The following is a 19,952-nucleotide window of genomic DNA, read 5'->3' as shown; positions in this document are numbered from 1 at the left end:
GAGATTATGAAGTTAGATGTATTATCTCATGGCTGTGTCCTTCCTGAACTGGATAATGTTTCTGTATGTTACTAGAAGTAAAACTGAATCGGGAGATGGCATATCAGATTCCTTCCATAGTGGTGCCACCAACACATTTTGTGAACTTGTAGTACTAAACATGGTATGTTCCCCCTTGATCCTACATTCCCTTCTAGCGATTGTACCATCTCTCTTTACAACGAAACTTTTTTGGAGTATTTACTTATGTTTATTTTCTTTCTCATTGCCCGTTCTCTTATCCTGCTTCAGTTTGGTTCCCATCAATACCAATTTATTAAAACTTCTTGTTCAGGTCAATAACAATCAAATCCATTGGCACATTTCATTATTTTTTTACCCTCAATCTTTTCTTTCCTGGACCTCTTTGTGATACATGGTACTGTAGGCTTTTCTTCTTTTTAAAACCTCTTTGAAAAAATAAAATAAAACCTCTTTGACCTTGGCTTCTGTGTTGCCCCTCTCTCCTAGTTTTTTTTCTATTTGTTTCTCTGTCCTTAGTTTTCTTTCAAGAACCTTCTTTCTCTGCCTGTTTTATAAATGTTATGGTTGCTTATGACTTTATTCTTCACCTTCTTCTTTCAGTCTGCACTTCCTTGCTGGTCGATCTCATCTCTTCTGATGGCTTCATCTATCACTGATGTACACATTTTCATCACCCACTTAGATCTATTTTTTGAGCTCCATACCCAACTATCCACTAGACAGCTATCACTGAATGCCCAGAGACACATAAGGTACAATGTCAAAAATAGTACCAATCATATTTCTACCCAAATTTGTGTATTTGTTATAAAACCAATGCTATGGCTGTCCATCAAGTGACCAAGCCAAAAACTTGAGAACATTCTCGATTTTTTTCTCAGCCACCTGCCACCAAAATCTGTTGATTGTTCCCTATATCACAAGTCTGCCTTCTTGCCTTCGTCGTAACTACTGCCTTAAGTGTAGGCCTTCGTCATTTCTTACTTAGATTTCTTTAGGATTCCCTAAGCAGTTGTACTTCTAACATTATACTTTTCTAATCAATATTCCTACATAATCTTTTAAAAATGTAAGTCCAGTTGCTCAACAATGTTAATGTATTTAAACTCCATGCTTATTGCTTGGAAGAGTTAATGTCAAAATGTCCATACTACCCAAAGTGATTTACAGATTCAGTGCAATCCTATCAAAATTCTGATGCCAATTTTCATAGAAATAGAACTAAAAATCCTAAAATATGTATGGAACCACAAAAAAAAAAAAAGAAAAACAGTCTTAAGAAAGACCAAAGCTGGAGGCATCACACTTCCTGATTTCAAACTATATGACAAAACTATAGTAATCAAAACAGTATAGTAATCAAAGCAACATGGTAAAAACAAACACAGAAGTTAATGAAACAGAATAGAGAGCCCAGCAATAAAATCATGCATATATAGTAAATTAAATTACAACAAAGGAGCCAAGAATATACAATGGGGAAAAGATAATGTCTTCAATGTATGGTGTTGGGAAAAGTAGTTATCCACATGCAAAAAAATGCAACTGGACCGCTAGATTACACCATACTTAAAAATCAACTCAAAATGGTTTAAAGACTTTAAGTAAGATCTGAAATCGTAAAACTCCTAGAAGAAGACATAGGGGGTAAACTCCTTGATATTTGTGTTAGCAGGGATTTTTTTTGGATTCAACAAAAGCAAAAATGAACAAATGGGACTATACCAAACTATAAAGCTTCAGTACAGCCTTGGAAACCATCAACAAATGAAAATGGACCTTATGAAATAGGAGAACATATTTGCAAACCACACTGATAAAGGATTAACATCCAAAATATATAAGGAATGCAACAGTAAAACAAAACAAAACAAAACAGGACAAAAATGACTAAACCCAATTAAAAAATGGCTGAAAGATCTGATTACGCATTTTTCCAAAGAAGACATACAAATGGCCAACAGTTACATGAAAAGGTGCTCAACATCACTAATTATCAGGAAAATGCAAGTCAAACCCTCAACGAGATATCCCTTCACATCTGTTTGGATCTCTATTACGAAAAAGACAAGAGATACCAAATGTTGGCGAGAATATGGAGAAAAGGGAAACCTTGCACAGTGTTGGTGGGAATATGAACTGGTAAAGCCAGTATGGAAAACAGTATGGCAGCTCCTCAAAAAATTAAAATTAGAACTACCATGTGATCCAGCAATCCCACTTCCAGGTATATATTCAAAGGAGATGAAATCATTATCTTAGAAGAGAGATCTGTACTCTCATGTACATTGCAGCATCATTCACAATAGCCAAGGTATAGAAATAACCTAAGTGTCCATTGACAGATAAATAGATAAAGAAAATGTGATATATATATATATATATATATATATATATATATATATATATGAGTATGATGGATTATTCTGCCTTTAAAAAGGAGGAGATCCTGCCATTTGCAACAACATTGATGATCTTGGAAGGCATTATGCTAAGTGAAATAAGCCAGACAGGCAAAGACAAATACTACATGCTATTATTTACATGTGGAATCTTTAAAAGGAAAAAAAAAAAAAGCTGAACTCACAGAAACAGTGGAAAGATGGTTGCCAGGGCTGCATGATGTGGGGAAAAAGGAGATGTTGATAAAGTGGTACAAACTTTGTTATGAGTAAGATCTGAGGATCTACGGTATAGTATGGTGACTATAATTGATAATACTGTGTTGTATAATTGAAATTTGCTTTGAGAGTAGAATTTAAATGTGCTCATAAGGATAAATATGTGAGGTAATGGATGTGTTAGTTAACTTGATATTAAGAATCCTTTTACAATGTGTATCAAATCATCACATTGCACATTTTAAATATCTTACAGTTTTATTTATCAATTATATCAATAAAGCTGGAGTAAGTTTTAAAAATAATAAAAATAATCCCTTTTATATAAATTGCATTTTAAAAGTTATCTCAAACTAATCAAAGGAAGTTTCCATAGACGTTTAGAAAATGAGTTTAGAAAATAGCTTCTAAACAGATTAAACACTTGCTACCAAACTGGTTTTCTTAGAAGTAAATAATTCTTGATTGTTGCTTTATTCTCCGAACAAGGATTAACAGTTTAATCCTTTTTAAAATTATTATTTATTGCATTCTTTTTATTGAAGTGTTATAGAAGTCCTGAAAATGTCACCTTTTTAGCAAGGAGAACATTCTTCGGAAACTCAAGACAAAAAAGCAACTGTCATTCTAGACTTCAGGTATAGGTTGAATTTGATGTAGGATGACCAGTAATCTCTAAGTTTCTCCATTGAGTTTAGGACACACTATGTAGCAAACATCTGAGTTATTCAAAACTGGGAGTGTCATCTTATTGCAACTAAGATGAAGACACAAAAGTAAAATAATACATTCTTTTAAATGGTAATAAATAACAAATTATTATGATTTTCAGCAATTTTTTTGGTCATTTAATGTTCAGCTTTAACAACTTTTTCCCTATTTAATTGAGAGCTCACAAAGGGAGACCATAACGATACAAATTTGTGACCTAATACTCTGTCATGAGCTCACTGTTAAATGGAAGAGCTCCAGATGGTGATCATTTTCTATTTTAAAATGTTTTATATTGATGATGTTAAGAAAAACAAAAGCCTTTTTAAAAGGTCAAAAAAAGTTTTAGTCAGATACCTGAATCTATCACTTAGAAAGTCTAAGTGTCGCTTTCAGTATTATTTCTTACAAAATAGTATTCATTTCTGTTGTTTTTATTAACCTGGTCCTATGTAACTCTTCTAAAGTGAACAATGCATTCCAATTTAATCAATGTTGTTGCAAATGGCAGGATTTCCTTCTTTTATTTTAAAGGAAGAAGCATCTCGTGCCTGCCATATAAATTTCTTGTTTAGTTATCCAGGCCCTAGAACATCGTTGGCATTCACAAATGTTTCTTATTTAGTAATGTCATGTTGCCAGACGTCCAAATATTGCCATTCAGAGCTATACTGCAAGTGTGCTTCTTTAATGAATGGTTCACATTAAAAATGTTTGAAATCCTTTCAGATGAAAAACACTTTAAATTCAGCAGATCTTTTTTTTTTTTTTTTTTTCAATAGGCAAGAACTCATTAACGGAATAATACTAGTAACTGAGGCATTTTTCAAAGAAAATAATATCCCCGATAAATGCAAGCTGCATATCTTCTCATCTTTAGAATAAGTAGGCCTAGATTTCCTTTGTAAAAAAAGGACAGCATGTTTTCAATTTATCTTACTGGCTTTGCGAACCAACTTCTCAGTATGGAGACAAATATGTATTTGTTGTTCAGTGAACAAATCTAATTTGGGTCTAGATTTCTACCTTTAAGCCCACCTTCTAAACTTGTAATTGTCACTATTGGCTGACTGCCTTCTTCATCCCAGTCTCTGTACCGGGAGCCTTTTAGCTGTGATATGGCAGAGCTTTGCATATGAATGAGAACACCACCTTGGGTACGTTTCCTAGATGTCCTTTTCTATCATTGTGTGTCTGTGTTCCCGGTACTCTAGGGTACTGAGTTTGAGAGTAGTTATTAATAAGGCTTTAGGACTAGGTTATGATTAGAAGGACAAATGGCATATTAGGCCCTTATTGATTGGTTGCTTCATATGGAAGATTCAACAACACAATCAGATACCAACTGGAGATAGTTAGGTTTGTATAGACTTGTTAGCTGATAAATTATGTATGTTTCTTTCTTAGAGCCTGAGATGGAAACAAGCTTAAATGTTTGAGGAACAACAAGAAGTTCAATGTGGAACAGAGGTGTGAACTGGGAGGATAGTGGTAGATGGTGGTGTCAGAGAAGTTGACAGGGTCCAAGTCATAGAACCTTAAGGAGCTCACGCATTACGCTGAAGTAGTATGGGGAACCACTGGAGGATTTTCAATCAGGGAGCTTCATGTTCTGGTTTATATCCTGAAAGATCACTGGTTACTCTGTGGAGAGAAACTGTAGTGAGGAAGAGTGGACTTAGGCCAGTTCGGAAGCTATTGCAGTAGTCCGACTGAAAGGTGCTGATGGTTAGGGACCAGGGTGGAAATGGTGAAGGAGATGAGAGGTGATTGGATTCTGGATATTTTTGGAAGATGAAGCTAATATAACTACTACTTGATTAGATGTATGTCATAAGGGGAAGAGAAATCATAGATGACTCTAAGGTTGTTGGCCTGAACAACCTTAGATATGCAGTGTTATTTCCTAAGATGAGGAGTCATGGAAGGATTGCCGGGTGGGAGGGGTGTATGCACCTGAATCAAGAGTTTTTTGTTTTGAATCTGTTCAACTTTGATATACTTAGTAAACAGACATTAGAGCAGACATTTGGATTCTGGATCTCAATAAGAAGCCGGAGTTATTAACTTACAGATGATGTTTAGAACCATGCAACCAGATGAAATTGCTGGGGAATGAATGTAGGTAGAGAAGAGAAGAGAGCCAAGGACTGAGCTCTGGGCATTTTAACTGTGGGTCAAAACAGAGGTCAGGAAGTGGACAAGGAGCCAGTAAGGGAGAATGAGGAATAACCATTGAGGTAGAAGGAAGAAATCAAGGTAAGGACAGAGGATTGACCATTGAATTTGGCAAATTTAGTTGTCACTGGTTGGTATTAGAGAGATTTTAGTAGACTGACGAGAACCCAAGGTTGCCTGGAGTGGGTTTAAAAGAGAATGGGTGATGAGGACATAAAGAAAAATACGTAAACTCTTTTGAAGAGTTTTACTTTACGAGGGAGAAGAAATAGTGGTATCTGGAAGAGGACAGGAGTTTTCAGCAGCTATGGCAGCATATTGTATAATGATAAACATGAACCAGGAGTGCAAATTGATGGTGCAGGGGAAAAAAAAGAAAGAAAGAAATTGTTTAGTCCTTAAGTTGTCCAGATGGATTGGGATCCTGAGCAAAAGGACACTTACGCAGGGTCAGTTTACCCGTTTTCAAAGGAGCACGCAAAGTCTATGGGTACAGATGTTCATTGGTTGATAGAGTAGATGATCCTTAGTGAAATTTTTCAGGGTTTTGTTTTCTTTCTTTTCTAAATGTTTAGAATGGTTTTCCCAAAAGCAGGAAAATTCACATGTATTCTGAAAGATTATGCTTTTATTTATTTTTGTATTTAAATCCAAGTACTAAATATATAAATTTTTATCATTCTAACTAGTTAACAAATTGTTCAATGTCATTTTTTATAGAGAGAATCCTTTCCCACCAATTTTCACTGCCAACTTGATCGTATACCATATACACACACTTAGGTCTTTTGTGTACATTTTGTTCTGTTTCATTGATTTGATTTGGCTGTTTCTGGGTCAGCACCACGCTGTTTGAATTATCGCATCTTCAAACTATGCCTAAATACCTGTTAGTGCATGTCAAATCCTTGTCTTTTCAAGTTGGGAGATATTAGTGCGATTCTTAGAATTTTCTGCGTTTATATGTTACACACCGCCCTGGGCCCTTATGGCAGAAGATCGTGGTTTGACACTCAGCCTGTCTTTCCTTTTGATGCAAACTTTGTGTTTTGGCAACTGTTCTCTGTAATTTGTAGTGTAGGCTCCTCCCTAAGTCATTTTAAGTGAACTTTATTTCTTTTTAGGTTTTTTATTTCTCCCCCTCATTCACTTGACTTGAGAGAGGAAGGATTTGTGAACATAGATATCTATATTTCCTAGAGTTAATTTTCACATGTCTCTGCAATGCAGCCTTTGGCAGCTGTGTCTATGGGTTGGTCCTTCTTGGTTAATTTTACTTGTTCTCCATGAAGACTCAGGTAAGTCTTCTTCTATCAACATATTCTCCTAATATAGTTTTATTAGTTATCATTCATTTGTTCTTTTTAGCACCGTTAATTACAGTTACTGGATTTCTGCTCTCTCTACCTTATACTTTATTGTATCTCTTTGTACAAAATTTCATCTTGTTTCTTGTTTCTTCTGTGCTCTGAGCATCTTCATTGTATCTTCTGCCTTGTTGTTCTTGTTTTTCTGTGTTACAGATTCTGGATCTTTACTACTACTTTTCATGCCAAAATTATTTTTGTGATTGTGTTTTTCCTTACAGTCTTTATTTTTTTTTTAAAAATCTACTTCTCTTGTTATTTTTACCTGCCTTTCTTTTCAGACTATTTTCTTTCCATCTCCTTTTATTTCATTTGTTTCTTTAAATTCCATTTCATACACATGAACGTTTCCAAAACTTCACTTTTTTTCTTGTGATAATTTTTTTCCAAAATTATTTTCTCTGTATATTGAGCCCTCTATTCTCTCTCCGCATCATTGCAGCAGCTTTTGGTAGACTCAATGTGAGGGGTTCTTTGTTCTGTTCTGTTTTGTTTTGTTTTTTGCTTATCAAAATTGCTATAATGGAGCTAGCTGTATGTAGGTTTTGGGTTTGACAGGCACTAACATCTGTCCAGGGGAAAATATTGGTACTTTTTATGGCTATTCCCAAGCTTCTAAGCCTGAAATCTCCTTCTATTTCCTGGTCTCTTCTCCAGAAATGTACTAACTATTATCTGTTTTATCTTTGTTTTTCTGCTGTAACCTAACTCAGAATTCAAGTGTTTTTTTACCCAGGATATTCAAATTCTGGAATCTTTTGGGAGAAATACAACTTTCCTTCTCTATAGAACTGAATAATTTGTTCAAAAGTATTATCCTTTCCCCCCTTTTTAGTAAAAAATGGAAGTGCCTTATCTCTCATTCTTCACTCAATCCTGCTTTTTAGGGTAAGTCATCATATTAGCAATGTGATGTTCTTCCAGACAGAAGGTTTGATCATTCTCTCCTTGGGGGGGAGAAAAAGCATATTACAACTAAATTCCTTGTATTTCCTTTAAAAGACAAAAGGCTGGGCTTTATTTATACTTGTACATGGACAAGTATAGCATGTACGTGCATTTGCATGCATAGCGACACTACTAATTTTGAATAAATCATCTGTTTTCTAAATAGTATGTCCCAACCTCAACTGAGAAAGTTATAGATTGAGATTCTTCCACATTAACAATTAAAAATGTATTCTGAGAAGCATGGTTGACCATCTGTATTCAGCCCTTGGATCCTTAAACTGTGTTGCTATGTTGGCTCTTTCCGAATAAATCCTTGGTATAACTCATTTTACATATAGATAGTTGTAGAAACAATGCTAATAATAAAGGTGTGTTTGTAGCAGTTTGTGAGTATGTGTTTGCTTTTGCAAGTGCCTTCTCTAGTGTGAGGATTGGCCATGTAGGTCAGATAGCTGCCTGGACTAGCTTGTCAGCAGTCTTGCAAGTGTGTTTCACGTTGACAAAGATTGGGGGGAATGGTGCTCTAAGCAACAAATGGGCTTGTGATATCTGCTTGGCAGTCTGGTCATAACTGACTGTATAGAAGTCTCTTAGCATTCTTTATTTACAAAACAGAAAGAAGATAATGAAAATCTACCTTAGAGCACTGTTGAGAGCAGTAACTGATATAAAGGTTTAATGACATTATGCACTGCTGTTTCTAGTACCCAGTGACGCTATTGCTGACTTTATTATTTCTTGAGTTGAATTAATACATCCATCATTGATAGTGATAATGGCCTAAGTTGAATAGTTTCCACTGGTGTCTGAGAGCACCTGTGGCTTAGCAATGTGCCAGACTATTTAGGGTCCAGGCTTTTTCTCTAACTTCCCTATTACTGACATTATTATTATTATTATTATTATTATTATTATTATTATTTTAATTTTCTCCACCTTTGGTCTTCACTTCTTGATTACCTTTTGGCCATATTGATCACAGGAATGTAATTTAACATGTGTTCAACTCTCCAAATTCTCTGAATTGTGTTGAATTTAGCAATAGATATTCATTGACTGATTAATCATATTCATTTTACTGAGGATCTGAAATTCATTCTTTGAGAAATTTGGCAATGATATGTGTCAAATGTTTTGTTCTTGCTTTCATTAAATGTGACTGTAACTTTTCCTTCAGTGGTCGTAACTAACAGTATTATATATTGTATTCTTGCAGTAAAGTAAGCTAGACAAAATAAAATGTTATTAAAATAATAGGGAAGAAAAATAAAATAATAAGGAAGAAAAAATACATTTACAGTACTGTATGTACTTACTGAAAAGAAAATCCATGTATAAGTGGACCCACGCAATTCAAACCATGTGCTCAAGGGTCAACTGTATTTTCTTTAATGATATATATTTTCTCTCTTAGCTAATAGTCACTTAAACTAGAATCATTGGTCCCACCCTTTATATATACTTCTTGTCTCTGTTTAGATGATTCCCGAGTCCTATTAAATTGGTCTCTAAATTGTTTTTGGATTTTGGTCTCTTGTCTCCGTTCTTCAGTTCTTTCAGACTAGACCTTTCTCCACTCTCTAGTCACTGTGTTCACTGTCCCCAGTCTTAATCTTTTTTCTTGTCTGTATGAGCATATATTACTTCTTAAAATTGTTAGTAACTCAAGAGAAATGAAAACATATTTACACAGAGACATATAGGAAAATTCGTAGCCAGTTTATTCATAAGAACCCCAAACTGGAAGCAACTCAAATATCCATCAACCAATGAATGGATAAACAAATGTATTATATTCATGTAATGGATTAAAATGGAATAAAAAGGAATGAACTATGGATGCACCCAACATGGATCAGTCTCAAAATCATTAGATTGAGTGAAAGAAACTAGAAAAAAGTGATATATATTATAGGATATTATTTGCATAACAATTGAGAAAGTGCACACTAATGTATAAAAGCAGATTAGTAGTTGTCTGAGCCAGGAGTGAGAACTGTAGGGTTGTGCTGCAAAGAAGAACAAGGTACAGTATCTTCTCGGTATAATTGAAATGGTTTGTATCTTTATTGTGGTGGCAGTTTCACTGGTGTATACATTTGTTAGAACTCATTGAATTGTGTGCTTTAAATAGATGCAGTTTATTGTATATAAATTATATACAATATAAAGTTGTATATAGAGTTGATTTAAAAAAAATTAAAACATCTTAAGAGAAGGGTTCTTGATTGCTTTCAGGATGCAGGCTGCATTTCTGAAGTCTGATCCCAACTTACTTTCCCTGCCTTTTTCTCTTCTACTTCTTGATACGTGCTTTCAGTTGCAGCTATCTTTATTGCTTTGGCTCATATTCTTCACCCTGTCTGAATTGTATTAGTCAGAGTTCTCCAAAAACATAACTGTAGGATATATAAAGATCATATAGAAGTCTTATTATGAAGGATTGGCTCATCTGATTATGGAGGCCGTGTCCCATGATCTGTCATTTGAAAGTTGAACTGAAGGGTCAAGAAAGCTGATAAAGTTTCAGTCCAAACCCAAAGTTCTGAGAAACAGGGAAGCCAATAAAGTAAATCCCAGTCCAAGTGTGAAGACCCAATAACCAAGAGTGCCTGAGTCTAAGGGCAGGAGAAGGTGGATGTTCCAGCTCAAGCAGAGAGCAAATTAGCCTTTCTGCCTTTTTACTTAATTCAGGCCGTCAACCGATGGGATGATGTTCATCATACTGATTAGCGCTGTCTTCTTGACTCAGTTTACCAATTCAAATCCTAATCTTTTCCAGAAACATCCTCACAGAAATAAAAGTTTACCAGCTATGTGGACATTCCTTAGCCCAGTCAAGTTGACACATAAAATTGACCATCATAAGTTAGTAGGCTAGTGTTGAGAAGAGCTAAAGAGCAGGAGGTTAACACCCAGGAATGAAGGTTTTTGTCCGTCAAGTTAGACCTTTAATCCATAGTAGTGATGGTGGTGGTGGTGGTGGTGGTGGTGGTGGTCAGTAGCAGTAATAGTAGAAATAATAACAGAAGTAGTTATAAAAGTAATAGTAGGGGTGCATATATGTTTTTAAATTAGTGTTTTAGATTTCTTTGGATAGATACCCAGGAGTGGAATTGCTGGGTCATAAGGTAGTTTTATTTTCAATTTTTTGAGGTACCTTCATGCTGTTCCATAGTGACTGCTCCAATCTGCAATCCCACCAGCAGTACATGAGGGTTCCTTTTTCTCCGCATCTTCGCCAGCATTTGTCATTTGTTGCTTTATTGATGATAGCTATTCTTACCAGAGTGAGGTGGTATTTCATTGTGGTTTTTATTTCAGTATCTGTAATGATTAGTGACATGAGCATTTTTCACATGTCTGTTGGCCATCTGTGTGTCCTCTTTAGAGAAATGTCTCTTCATGTCCTCCGCCCGTTTTTTAATTGGGTCTATAGCCAAGACATGGAAACAGCCAAAATGCCCAATAGACAATTGGATAAAGATAACTGTGGTACATTTATACAATGGAGTATTACGCAGCCATAAAGAAGAATGAAATATTACCATTTGCAGCAATATGAATGTACCTAGAGAATATTATGCTAAATGAAATAAGTCAGACAAAGAAAGACAAATACCATATGATCTCATTTATGCGTAAAGAACAGAATAAATGAACAAACAAAACAGAAATATACTCAGAGATATAGGAAAAAAAACAAAAACTGATGGTTGCTAGATGGGAGGGGAGATGGGGGAGAAAGTAAAGGGATTAGAAAGAACAAATTAGTAATTACAATATAGCCACGGGGATATGAAATACAGTTTGAGGGATATAATCAGAAATGTTGTAAAGGTTATGTAGGGTGCCAGGTGGCCACTGGACTTATTAGGGAGACCACTTCATGGACTGTGTATATCCCTGACCACTGCAGTGTACACCTGAATCTGAATAATATTGAATGTCAACTATAATTAAATATATATAGAGAGAGAGTCACAGGATGTGGAGTGCAGCATAGGGAATATTGTCAATGATATTGTAACAGCTATATATGATATCAGATGGGTAGTAGATTTGGGGGGTTATCCCTTTGTGCGGGTTGTAAATGTCTAATTATTACATTGTTTTGTACACCTGAAACCAATTTTTAAAAAAGAATACAAGACAACAATAACAAAAAGTAATAGTAATAAGGAAGAAGATTATGAAAATGACAGAAGAAAATATTTACTGAGTGTTTACTAGGTGCTATTATTTATCTGAATTATTTTACTCAATCTTTACAATAATCCTAGAAAACATGAATTAATATTATCCTTACTTAATGGGTAAGGAAACAGAAACAAAGAACTACATAACTTGCTCAAAGTCACAGAGCTAGTCAGTGGTAGGGATGAAATTTTGGTGGGTAATCAGGATTGTTGAACAAATCACTACTTAGATCTATATTTAGATTATATAGATTCCTAGGTAGATAACTCATGGCTGTCTTACCATTATCTCTGCCTTTCACTGTGGTTTTCAAGTTTCCTCAGATCAAGAGCAGGCAGGTACAGTAGTAGGCTCACAACATTTGACCTTAACTAGTTTTTCTAAGTTATTTTGTACATTTTTCAGCAGCAAAACCAAACTAGGTTTCGCATTATCCCCATTTGTTGCAAGAAAAGAGCCATTCTTCTAAAATTGGACACATTTTGGTTCTAACTTAGAAGGTTAACACATTTTAAATGGATAATCCATTCCAATTATTATTTTAACAGTGGCTTGACTTAGTTAACAAAGAGAAACACCAGTGGCTCTTTGTTTCTATCATCTATAGAGAAATACATTCACACACACACACACACACACACTTAATACTTTGTTTTCTTATGGCAGAACTGAAATTTTTAATTTTCAACGCTATTCACTGCTCTATGATCTATGCTATATTTGCATTTAATGAGGAACACTATGCCTTGACTTTTTCTAATGAATACAATGACTTTTATGAAAAGAAAATGGCTTCGGAAGGTTAGAGAAAGGTTATAAGCAAATGTTCTCACAAAGTTGCTGAAATAGGAAAGTAAAGGAAATCACTCTTTTCCTGGAAACTTTATCTAATAGAAAGAGTCATTTTACTTTGGGGAGATTTGGGCAGATATTTCTCTATCATTTTGGAGGGGAAATTTTAAATTGGCTTTATCTCCAAAGGCATGAAAGATTCCTGTTCTGCATTTTTGTTTATTTATTATAGCATCCTTTTAGGACACACTGGGTTATTTTAGTATATCTCAAATATTACAGTTGTTTTTTATGTGAAACACTTGTTCTTTTTTGTATGTTTCCAAGTTTGGAAAGACCAGAGTATTAATAATGAAGTCATCTCTCTGAAGTAGTTTCTTCTGTACTTCGTATGCTACAGTGGATTTTCTTTTACACCTATTCAGAGAATTTCTGTTCAGTTTGTTATTAGTAATTACCCCTCAGTCACTTTCTTCATATCTATTTTTTTGATAGCACTTCCCTAGTTTATACCTATATTGTGTATCATTCTTCCCTGAGTGTATTATCTTATACTTCTTTATATTAAGTCTCATCTTAGACCTATCCTTCCAAATCCTCAAGTTGTCCCTATCTATCCATGTACATGATTGAGCTTCCTTCCTTTTTTTTTTTTTTAAATCCATCCTAGATTTGTGTCATCTACCAACTCGATCATATTGGAATTTACATTCTTCTTTAGGTCATTAATGACCATCTGGAGAGACTAGTTCTCTTCCCCGTGGGACTCTGCTGGATATACTGCTGGATGTTCTCAGTTGTAACTCTGTTGATAAAGATCCATTGCTTCCTTCCCATCGTAGAATTTTTTTATCCATTGTACTATACTGTTACCTAGGCAGTGGCTCTACCATCTCTGCTTCCTGGGTGCTCCTAGGTCAATCATGCTTTTGTAAGATACAAGTAAAAATCATTATGTTCCCTTATCTACTTATGTCATTGCTTAATTTTAAAAAAAGTTAATTTGGGAAAATACTGTCCTTAAATAGAAATTTTTCAAAAATTTCCTTCGAATGTCAATGAGTCTTTAAAAATATATTAAGTGAGAAAACATTTTAGAAGAGCTGCTTGAGTCTTTGCCTTTTCCATGGAAAGTGGTCTCTAGTTATTTGGATTTTAAGAAAAAGAATAATTATTTTCCCCACAGCTGAGAGGATGACTTAAATATATGTATTCTTTTCCCTGAATGTGGATTGCATTTTCAGTAAATTAGTCTGCTTCAAGGTGGTTTTCTAGATGAGACACCGTTCATTTACAATTTTCAGAGCACAGTGCAGAGTCATATGTGTATTCATTTTTAAAGTTATATTTTTTCCTTTATTTTCAGGAAAAAGAAGAAGTAGAAGGAATATCAGTAGGTGCTATACTTTCTGACTATCAGCGTGTTCGAGTAGAAAATGTGTAAGAGAACATTATTTGTCTTATATTTTTAAATTATATGTATTTTAAGAATGTGAATAAATAAAAAATATAATTATATCCAAATAATAAATAGACATGATATTCTACATGCCCTATGAAATTAACTGTAAATATTTACCTAAGTAACAAAAGTTGCACTTTTAATTTTTTCTATCCTTATATCACACATGGAGAAAACTCTTAACTTACTATAAGGAGAAATAAATTACTTATAAGTTGAGGCAAAGATTTTTAAATTCAAAAGTATTATTTTCAATTTTTCCTTATTTGAATTGGTACACTCTTCTAATCTCTTTTAACATATCATCATTTGTAACAAAAATCAGAATCTAATAGAAAGAATGCAGTAACATTTCAAAGTTAAAAAAAGCTTATTAAGGAATTTACCCTTTGGTCCTTAGAATTCAGTTATTAGCCAAAAATATTCATGAACGAAATACTTAAGTGTAAAGCCATTCAACTTTCAAGGAATTTTTAGGTTGTTGCTCCCCATTCTTTCTCACCCCCTAAAGGATGTAGCACTAGTGAAACATTGTATGTATCTACAAACACCAAAACAGTCCTTTCCATTAATCTATTAAAACACCATAAGGTCAGATGATAATATTGATTATTTAATGTTGGTTTGGCAAAACATCACATGAATGTATTTATTTTTTCATTTTTAATTTATTTGGATTAGTAAAATATTGTACAGAGACTTATACTTAGTTATATTAGCAGAAAAGAAACTGTGGACTCCAGTATTTATCTTGAGCATAACTTAACCTGGAAATAACTTTGCTATTCAAAATGATAAATGGAAATAAGAGGTGTATTTATGTAATAGTTTCATATTCTTGACAAAGAAACATTCATATTGACTATCTCATTAAATACTTACGTGGAACTGAATACTTACAATGGAACTGAAATCAAATTAAAATTTTTATTTTATTTATCTCCCCTAATTCTACAGTGAATTTAAGACAGTTAAAAATACAGAATTTTAAAAGTAAATGAAAGGAAAGTAAGGCAAAGCATAATTATGTAAAGGGGAATGTGGTGATCTCATAATTGGGAGTATATTGGAATATCTCTGGAGTATCTCTACAGAGTGGAGGTAGAAATAGGGGAGGTCAGACATTTATTTTGAAAATGTTTTCCTTACATTCTGACTACCTACTTTTGAAAACAACTGATCTACAGATGGAGATGGATTGCATATTCTTTAAGCCATATGCTAGAAATGATATTATTCTCCTCAGTTTTTAGTCACCTTCCCTAAGAATTACTTAGTTTACAGATCTGTTATTTTAATAGTTTCAAACCCAGTGGTTTCATGGGTAGCCAAAGTGTAGATAGGACTGACATCTATTTATAAAAGTTAAAAAGCCAATGAAAATGCCCTTGATTAGAAGGCTAAATGGAAGAAGGGCCCATAGCATATTTGGATAGAGGCAAGATTTTTCTTAAAATGCAGTCTCAGATGCATTTCAACATATGGTTATAAAATGCCCAGATTTTATACCATAAAGCATATCTGCAAAAATTTTATCCTTGAAAATTTTAAAGCAGTGTTACTGAGAGTCCATTAGTCTCCAAACTCAGTTTTGAATTAGCCTGTCTTCAGTTTGTAGTTTCTGTTGCATCATTAAATTTTCAAGATATCGAGCATTTACTAAATGTCACAAGCTCAAATGCAACAATGATTTACAAAGGAAATGTATTTGAGTCATATTTTGAACTGTTAAAAATTTTAAACAGGTGAAGAAGTTTGACTTAAGTCTAAAACAGTCAAAAGATCGTAGATATCAAAGCAACAACCAAGAATTTTGCAATGACAGAAAGAGTTTTTTTCAGTAAAAAATAAAAAATCTTAGCTAAAAGTGGTAGGCATTAAACATTGGTAAGAGGACAGCAAGAACTGTAATGCTTGTGTTACATGGGTAGTTTCAGTTTTATCATTTTTATGTTTATTAACTGTGTGAACACTACTCTAGATGCTCTGGGACATTTTACAAATGAAAATTATATAATGGTCTTTCTAGTAAGAAAGGTTTTGATTTCTTTGAAAGTCAGTCTCTATGTACTTGAAAAACTAGTAATATTTTTAAGACCGTGGATGAATCAATGTCCAAACATGTGGTACATTTACGAAGTAGTGGCATTTTCTGAGAGAGCAGTGTGGGTTAGAGTAGCCAATCAGGTAGCCTCACAGACATTAGGGATAATGGGCTTTAAAGCTGTATTTCTTTTTTCTTTTTTTTTATTAATTTATTTATTTTTAATTAGTTTCAGGTGCACAAGACAAAGCAAAACTTAGACGTTTATCATTTCTTATTTGAAATCTTATCTAAGCCACTTACAGTGTGACATGGGCAAGTCACTTGGCTTGGCCATTTATTGAATACCTATTTTATCCAGGCATTTTACTATGTTCTTTGTATTACTTTTTTAATCATAGTTTTCCTTGTAAATAATTACTTTTAATTATAGTTCTCCTTGAAAAAGTGACATTGAAGCAAAGGCATGAAGCAAGTAAAGAAGGTAGGGAGCACTGCTAGTGTAAGGCAAGTGTGAGCAGGCCAGGGGTGGCGGCTGGAGTGAGGTCAGAGTAGTGTGAAATGAAGTAGAAGATATACCAGAGCGAGATCCATGTAGGTCTGTTGTAAGAACTTTTACTGGGAGTGTTGGGGAGGATTTTGAGCAGAGGAATCCCATGATTTGTTTTATGTTTTAAAAGGATCACACTGGCTGCTGTATTGAAGACTGATTTTTAAAAGGGCAAGGATGGAAACAGGGAAGGAAGTTAGGAAGATAATGACACGGGAGAGAATGGTAGCTCAGACCAGGGTGTTAGCAGCGGTGTTGGGAAGGAGTGATCCTATTCTGCGTGTGGTAGATTGGATGAGAAACGTGAAGAAAAGAGGAGTTAAGGATGACTTCACTTTCTAATCACTTAATCTTCTCAAGATCTTTTAAAGTAAATATCGTTGTTCCTATTTATGAATGAGGAAATTAAAGACCCAGAGCTTGGTTTTGACTTGCCAGCATCACCTCACTAGTGAGTGCAGATGTAGTTTTCAAACCCAGATTTATCTTGACTCCAAAACCCAGCTTCTTTCCCCTGCACCTCAATGTAAAATGCGTAGTACAATGCCTGCAGCGTATTATGGTAGGTGCTCAGTATGTTGTACATTTTGTTCTTATAATTTTCTTTTCAGAGTCAAATTCCTTTAAAAACTTTCAAAGTTAGTAGATAAGAATAGTTCATGTAACCATAGGTATTGTAAAGTTAATCGGCATATGATTATTTTATCATGCTAAATTGCCTATTTTGCATATGCTTCACAATTTTGATACCCAAGGAAGTTCTAAAAGCAAGAATAATCATCCATTGGCATTTGGAAGCTCTTTTGCATAGGTTTCTAAACTTGTAGAGTCTTACTAAAATTAATACTTCTAAACTGCCTGGAGATTTCATTTTTATCTGTTTATGTATAGCCTGTGGAAATTAAATATGTTTATGTTGTATATATAAACTTCATTATGCAAAACATGTTTTTAAAACCATTTTAAGTGCTAAAATCCTTGAGAGAAGCATTATGTTTAAAATCAAAGTAATTGCTATGGATCCAAGTATAGAACATTAAGATGTCATCTGATTTTTTTCTTTTTCTTTTATAGGTGTAAAAGGCTTAATCTTCAGCCTTTAGCTTACCTTTGGCAGAGAAACCAAGAAGATTTGCTCCAAGAGATGATATCATCTAACATTCAAGCAATCATCATAAAAGTGGCAGCTTTGGGTATGTACCAGACTTAAGGGAGCTTTCTGTACCACACAGATAATCTGAGTTCACTAATAAGCAATTACAGCAAAAAAGGAAGTATGACTTAGAATATAAAAATGTGGAGTCATCAGCTGAAGAAATTGAGTAAGGCGAAATTTTACCAAGGTAATTAATAGTGAGCCTCATAATTTTTTTTTTTTATAAATATGTAACTGCCTCTAAAACTGGCATTGTATTGTGATCCTTTGATTTAAGTTCTTTTTATAGGATTTGGAATTCAGGTTCATAGGTACCAAGAAATATAGGTTGTTGTTTTTTTTCTTAAGCTTTTTAAAAGCTGTATTTGGCACAACACATATTTTCCTTGTATTTTTTTAACGTATTTTGAATAATGCTAAAGTAGAATGACTGGCTTTGTTTGTGGTATCAGAAATAAACAGAGTAGTGGGTTTTTGTTGGGATTGGTGAGAAAATCATCTTTGAGAGAATGTCATTTGATCCGTTAGCATAGACAAAACAGGCAAGTGGTAATTTAATTCAAATATGGGTATTACATACGAACATATTAATTTGTTTTGAATTTTTATAATTATATTCATTTTTGAGAAACCATAGGGTTTGAGCCCAGTACATTTATTTCATGAACCCATTACAGGAAATGCCCTGGAGCCTCACAATTCTCAGAGCCTAAATTATGTACCTCATTTGAGAGTGTTTACCTTTCTGATCTCTGAAATAATGAGGTCTCAAATTGTGGAAGATTTTACAAACAAATTCACATTTTTAAACAGCATTACAAGAAAGATCCCATAATATTTCTCCTTGATAAAAACACCAAGCTTCTCTCTTCTTGTTGAAGTCTAAGTATTGTCTTTAGTGGAAAGCCTTAGAGAACTTGCAGTTGACCACATTAGCTGTTAAAAAGAGAAAGACTGAGGTGGTGTTGTGTTCTCATTTTTGAGAAAATGTCGCTCGGCCACTCTTATGATTGAAGTTCTCACTATAGATCTTTTTGTCATATAAGTTTCTATATAAATCTACACAGAGTGTATTCTCTTGCTCTCTCTTTTGGATTTTCTAAGCTAGTCTAGCTCTGTAATGAAGTTCATGAGACATCTCACTAGACAGTACAACCTTAGTCCCTTTTACTCATACAGAATGGAATGGATTAGAACCCAGAGAGAACCTGCCCCATGAGAAAGAGCCATAGAACACGACCTTACTACCACTTCTGTTATAGTATGTAACTGAAATTGTGTGTCTTTTCATTTGTGTGTGTGCCTCTATGTAGGGGTCAGAGACGGTGATTAAATGTATGACACTTTTGAGTGAAGTATAAAATTGGGCTAATTTGTCCTTGGCCTCTCAATGACAGAAGTATACATCTGATTTTAAGAAGTACAGTGCATACGATGAGTAGTTTCTGTGGATTATCTATGTAAAACTGAAAGTTATTCTCAAGAACAGTATTAAAGAAAGATTTATGGAGGGGCACATTTCTTCTAAAGACACAGAAACATATAAATGATGAAATATAGGCTTCCAGTCTTCACCCCTGGCTTTTAATGTTTTCAGAAAAGGTTTTAAGCAAAAAAAAATGGGACAATAGGATCTTGCCATGGGGAGAAGCAGTCAGCAAAGTTTTGTGGCCCTTGAGATTATGGAATGGTCTTAGAAAAGGGTTGGGCCTACCTTAACGTATAAAGATATATTTCCAATAATTGTGTTACATACCCTTGATATCTGTGGGTTCAGGAAACTTATGAAATTTTCACATTAACAGCTTTGTATCTAAAGAAATTTCTGGGTTTTAGACTTATTTAAATAACCATCTTCACATTGGATTTAAGACCAATCCTGCCTTTTGGAAATAC

At 34.2% G+C, this 19,952-nt stretch overlaps 1 protein-coding gene across 2 annotated transcripts in view; it reads left to right on the top strand.

The window, feature by feature from the left end:
* The window catches only part of DPH6 (diphthamine biosynthesis 6), a 158,117-nt gene that overhangs the window by 80,831 nt on the left and 57,334 nt on the right, over positions 1 to 19,952 (top strand). For both annotated transcript variants that reach the window (XM_019725543.3, XM_019725545.3), the window contains exons 4-5: positions 14,211 to 14,284; positions 17,975 to 18,093. In XM_019725543.3, the coding sequence (XP_019581102.2) occupies positions 14,211 to 14,284; positions 17,975 to 18,093 (193 nt within the window). The remainder of the gene's footprint in view (positions 1 to 14,210; positions 14,285 to 17,974; positions 18,094 to 19,952) is intronic.

Source organism: Rhinolophus sinicus, chromosome 3 (genome assembly GCF_057876585.1).
Source record: "Rhinolophus sinicus isolate RSI-liver-muscle chromosome 3, RSI-T2T, whole genome shotgun sequence".
NCBI classification, from domain to species: domain Eukaryota; kingdom Metazoa; phylum Chordata; class Mammalia; order Chiroptera; family Rhinolophidae; genus Rhinolophus; species Rhinolophus sinicus.
This window is presented reverse-complemented; position numbering and strand designations above follow the sequence as displayed.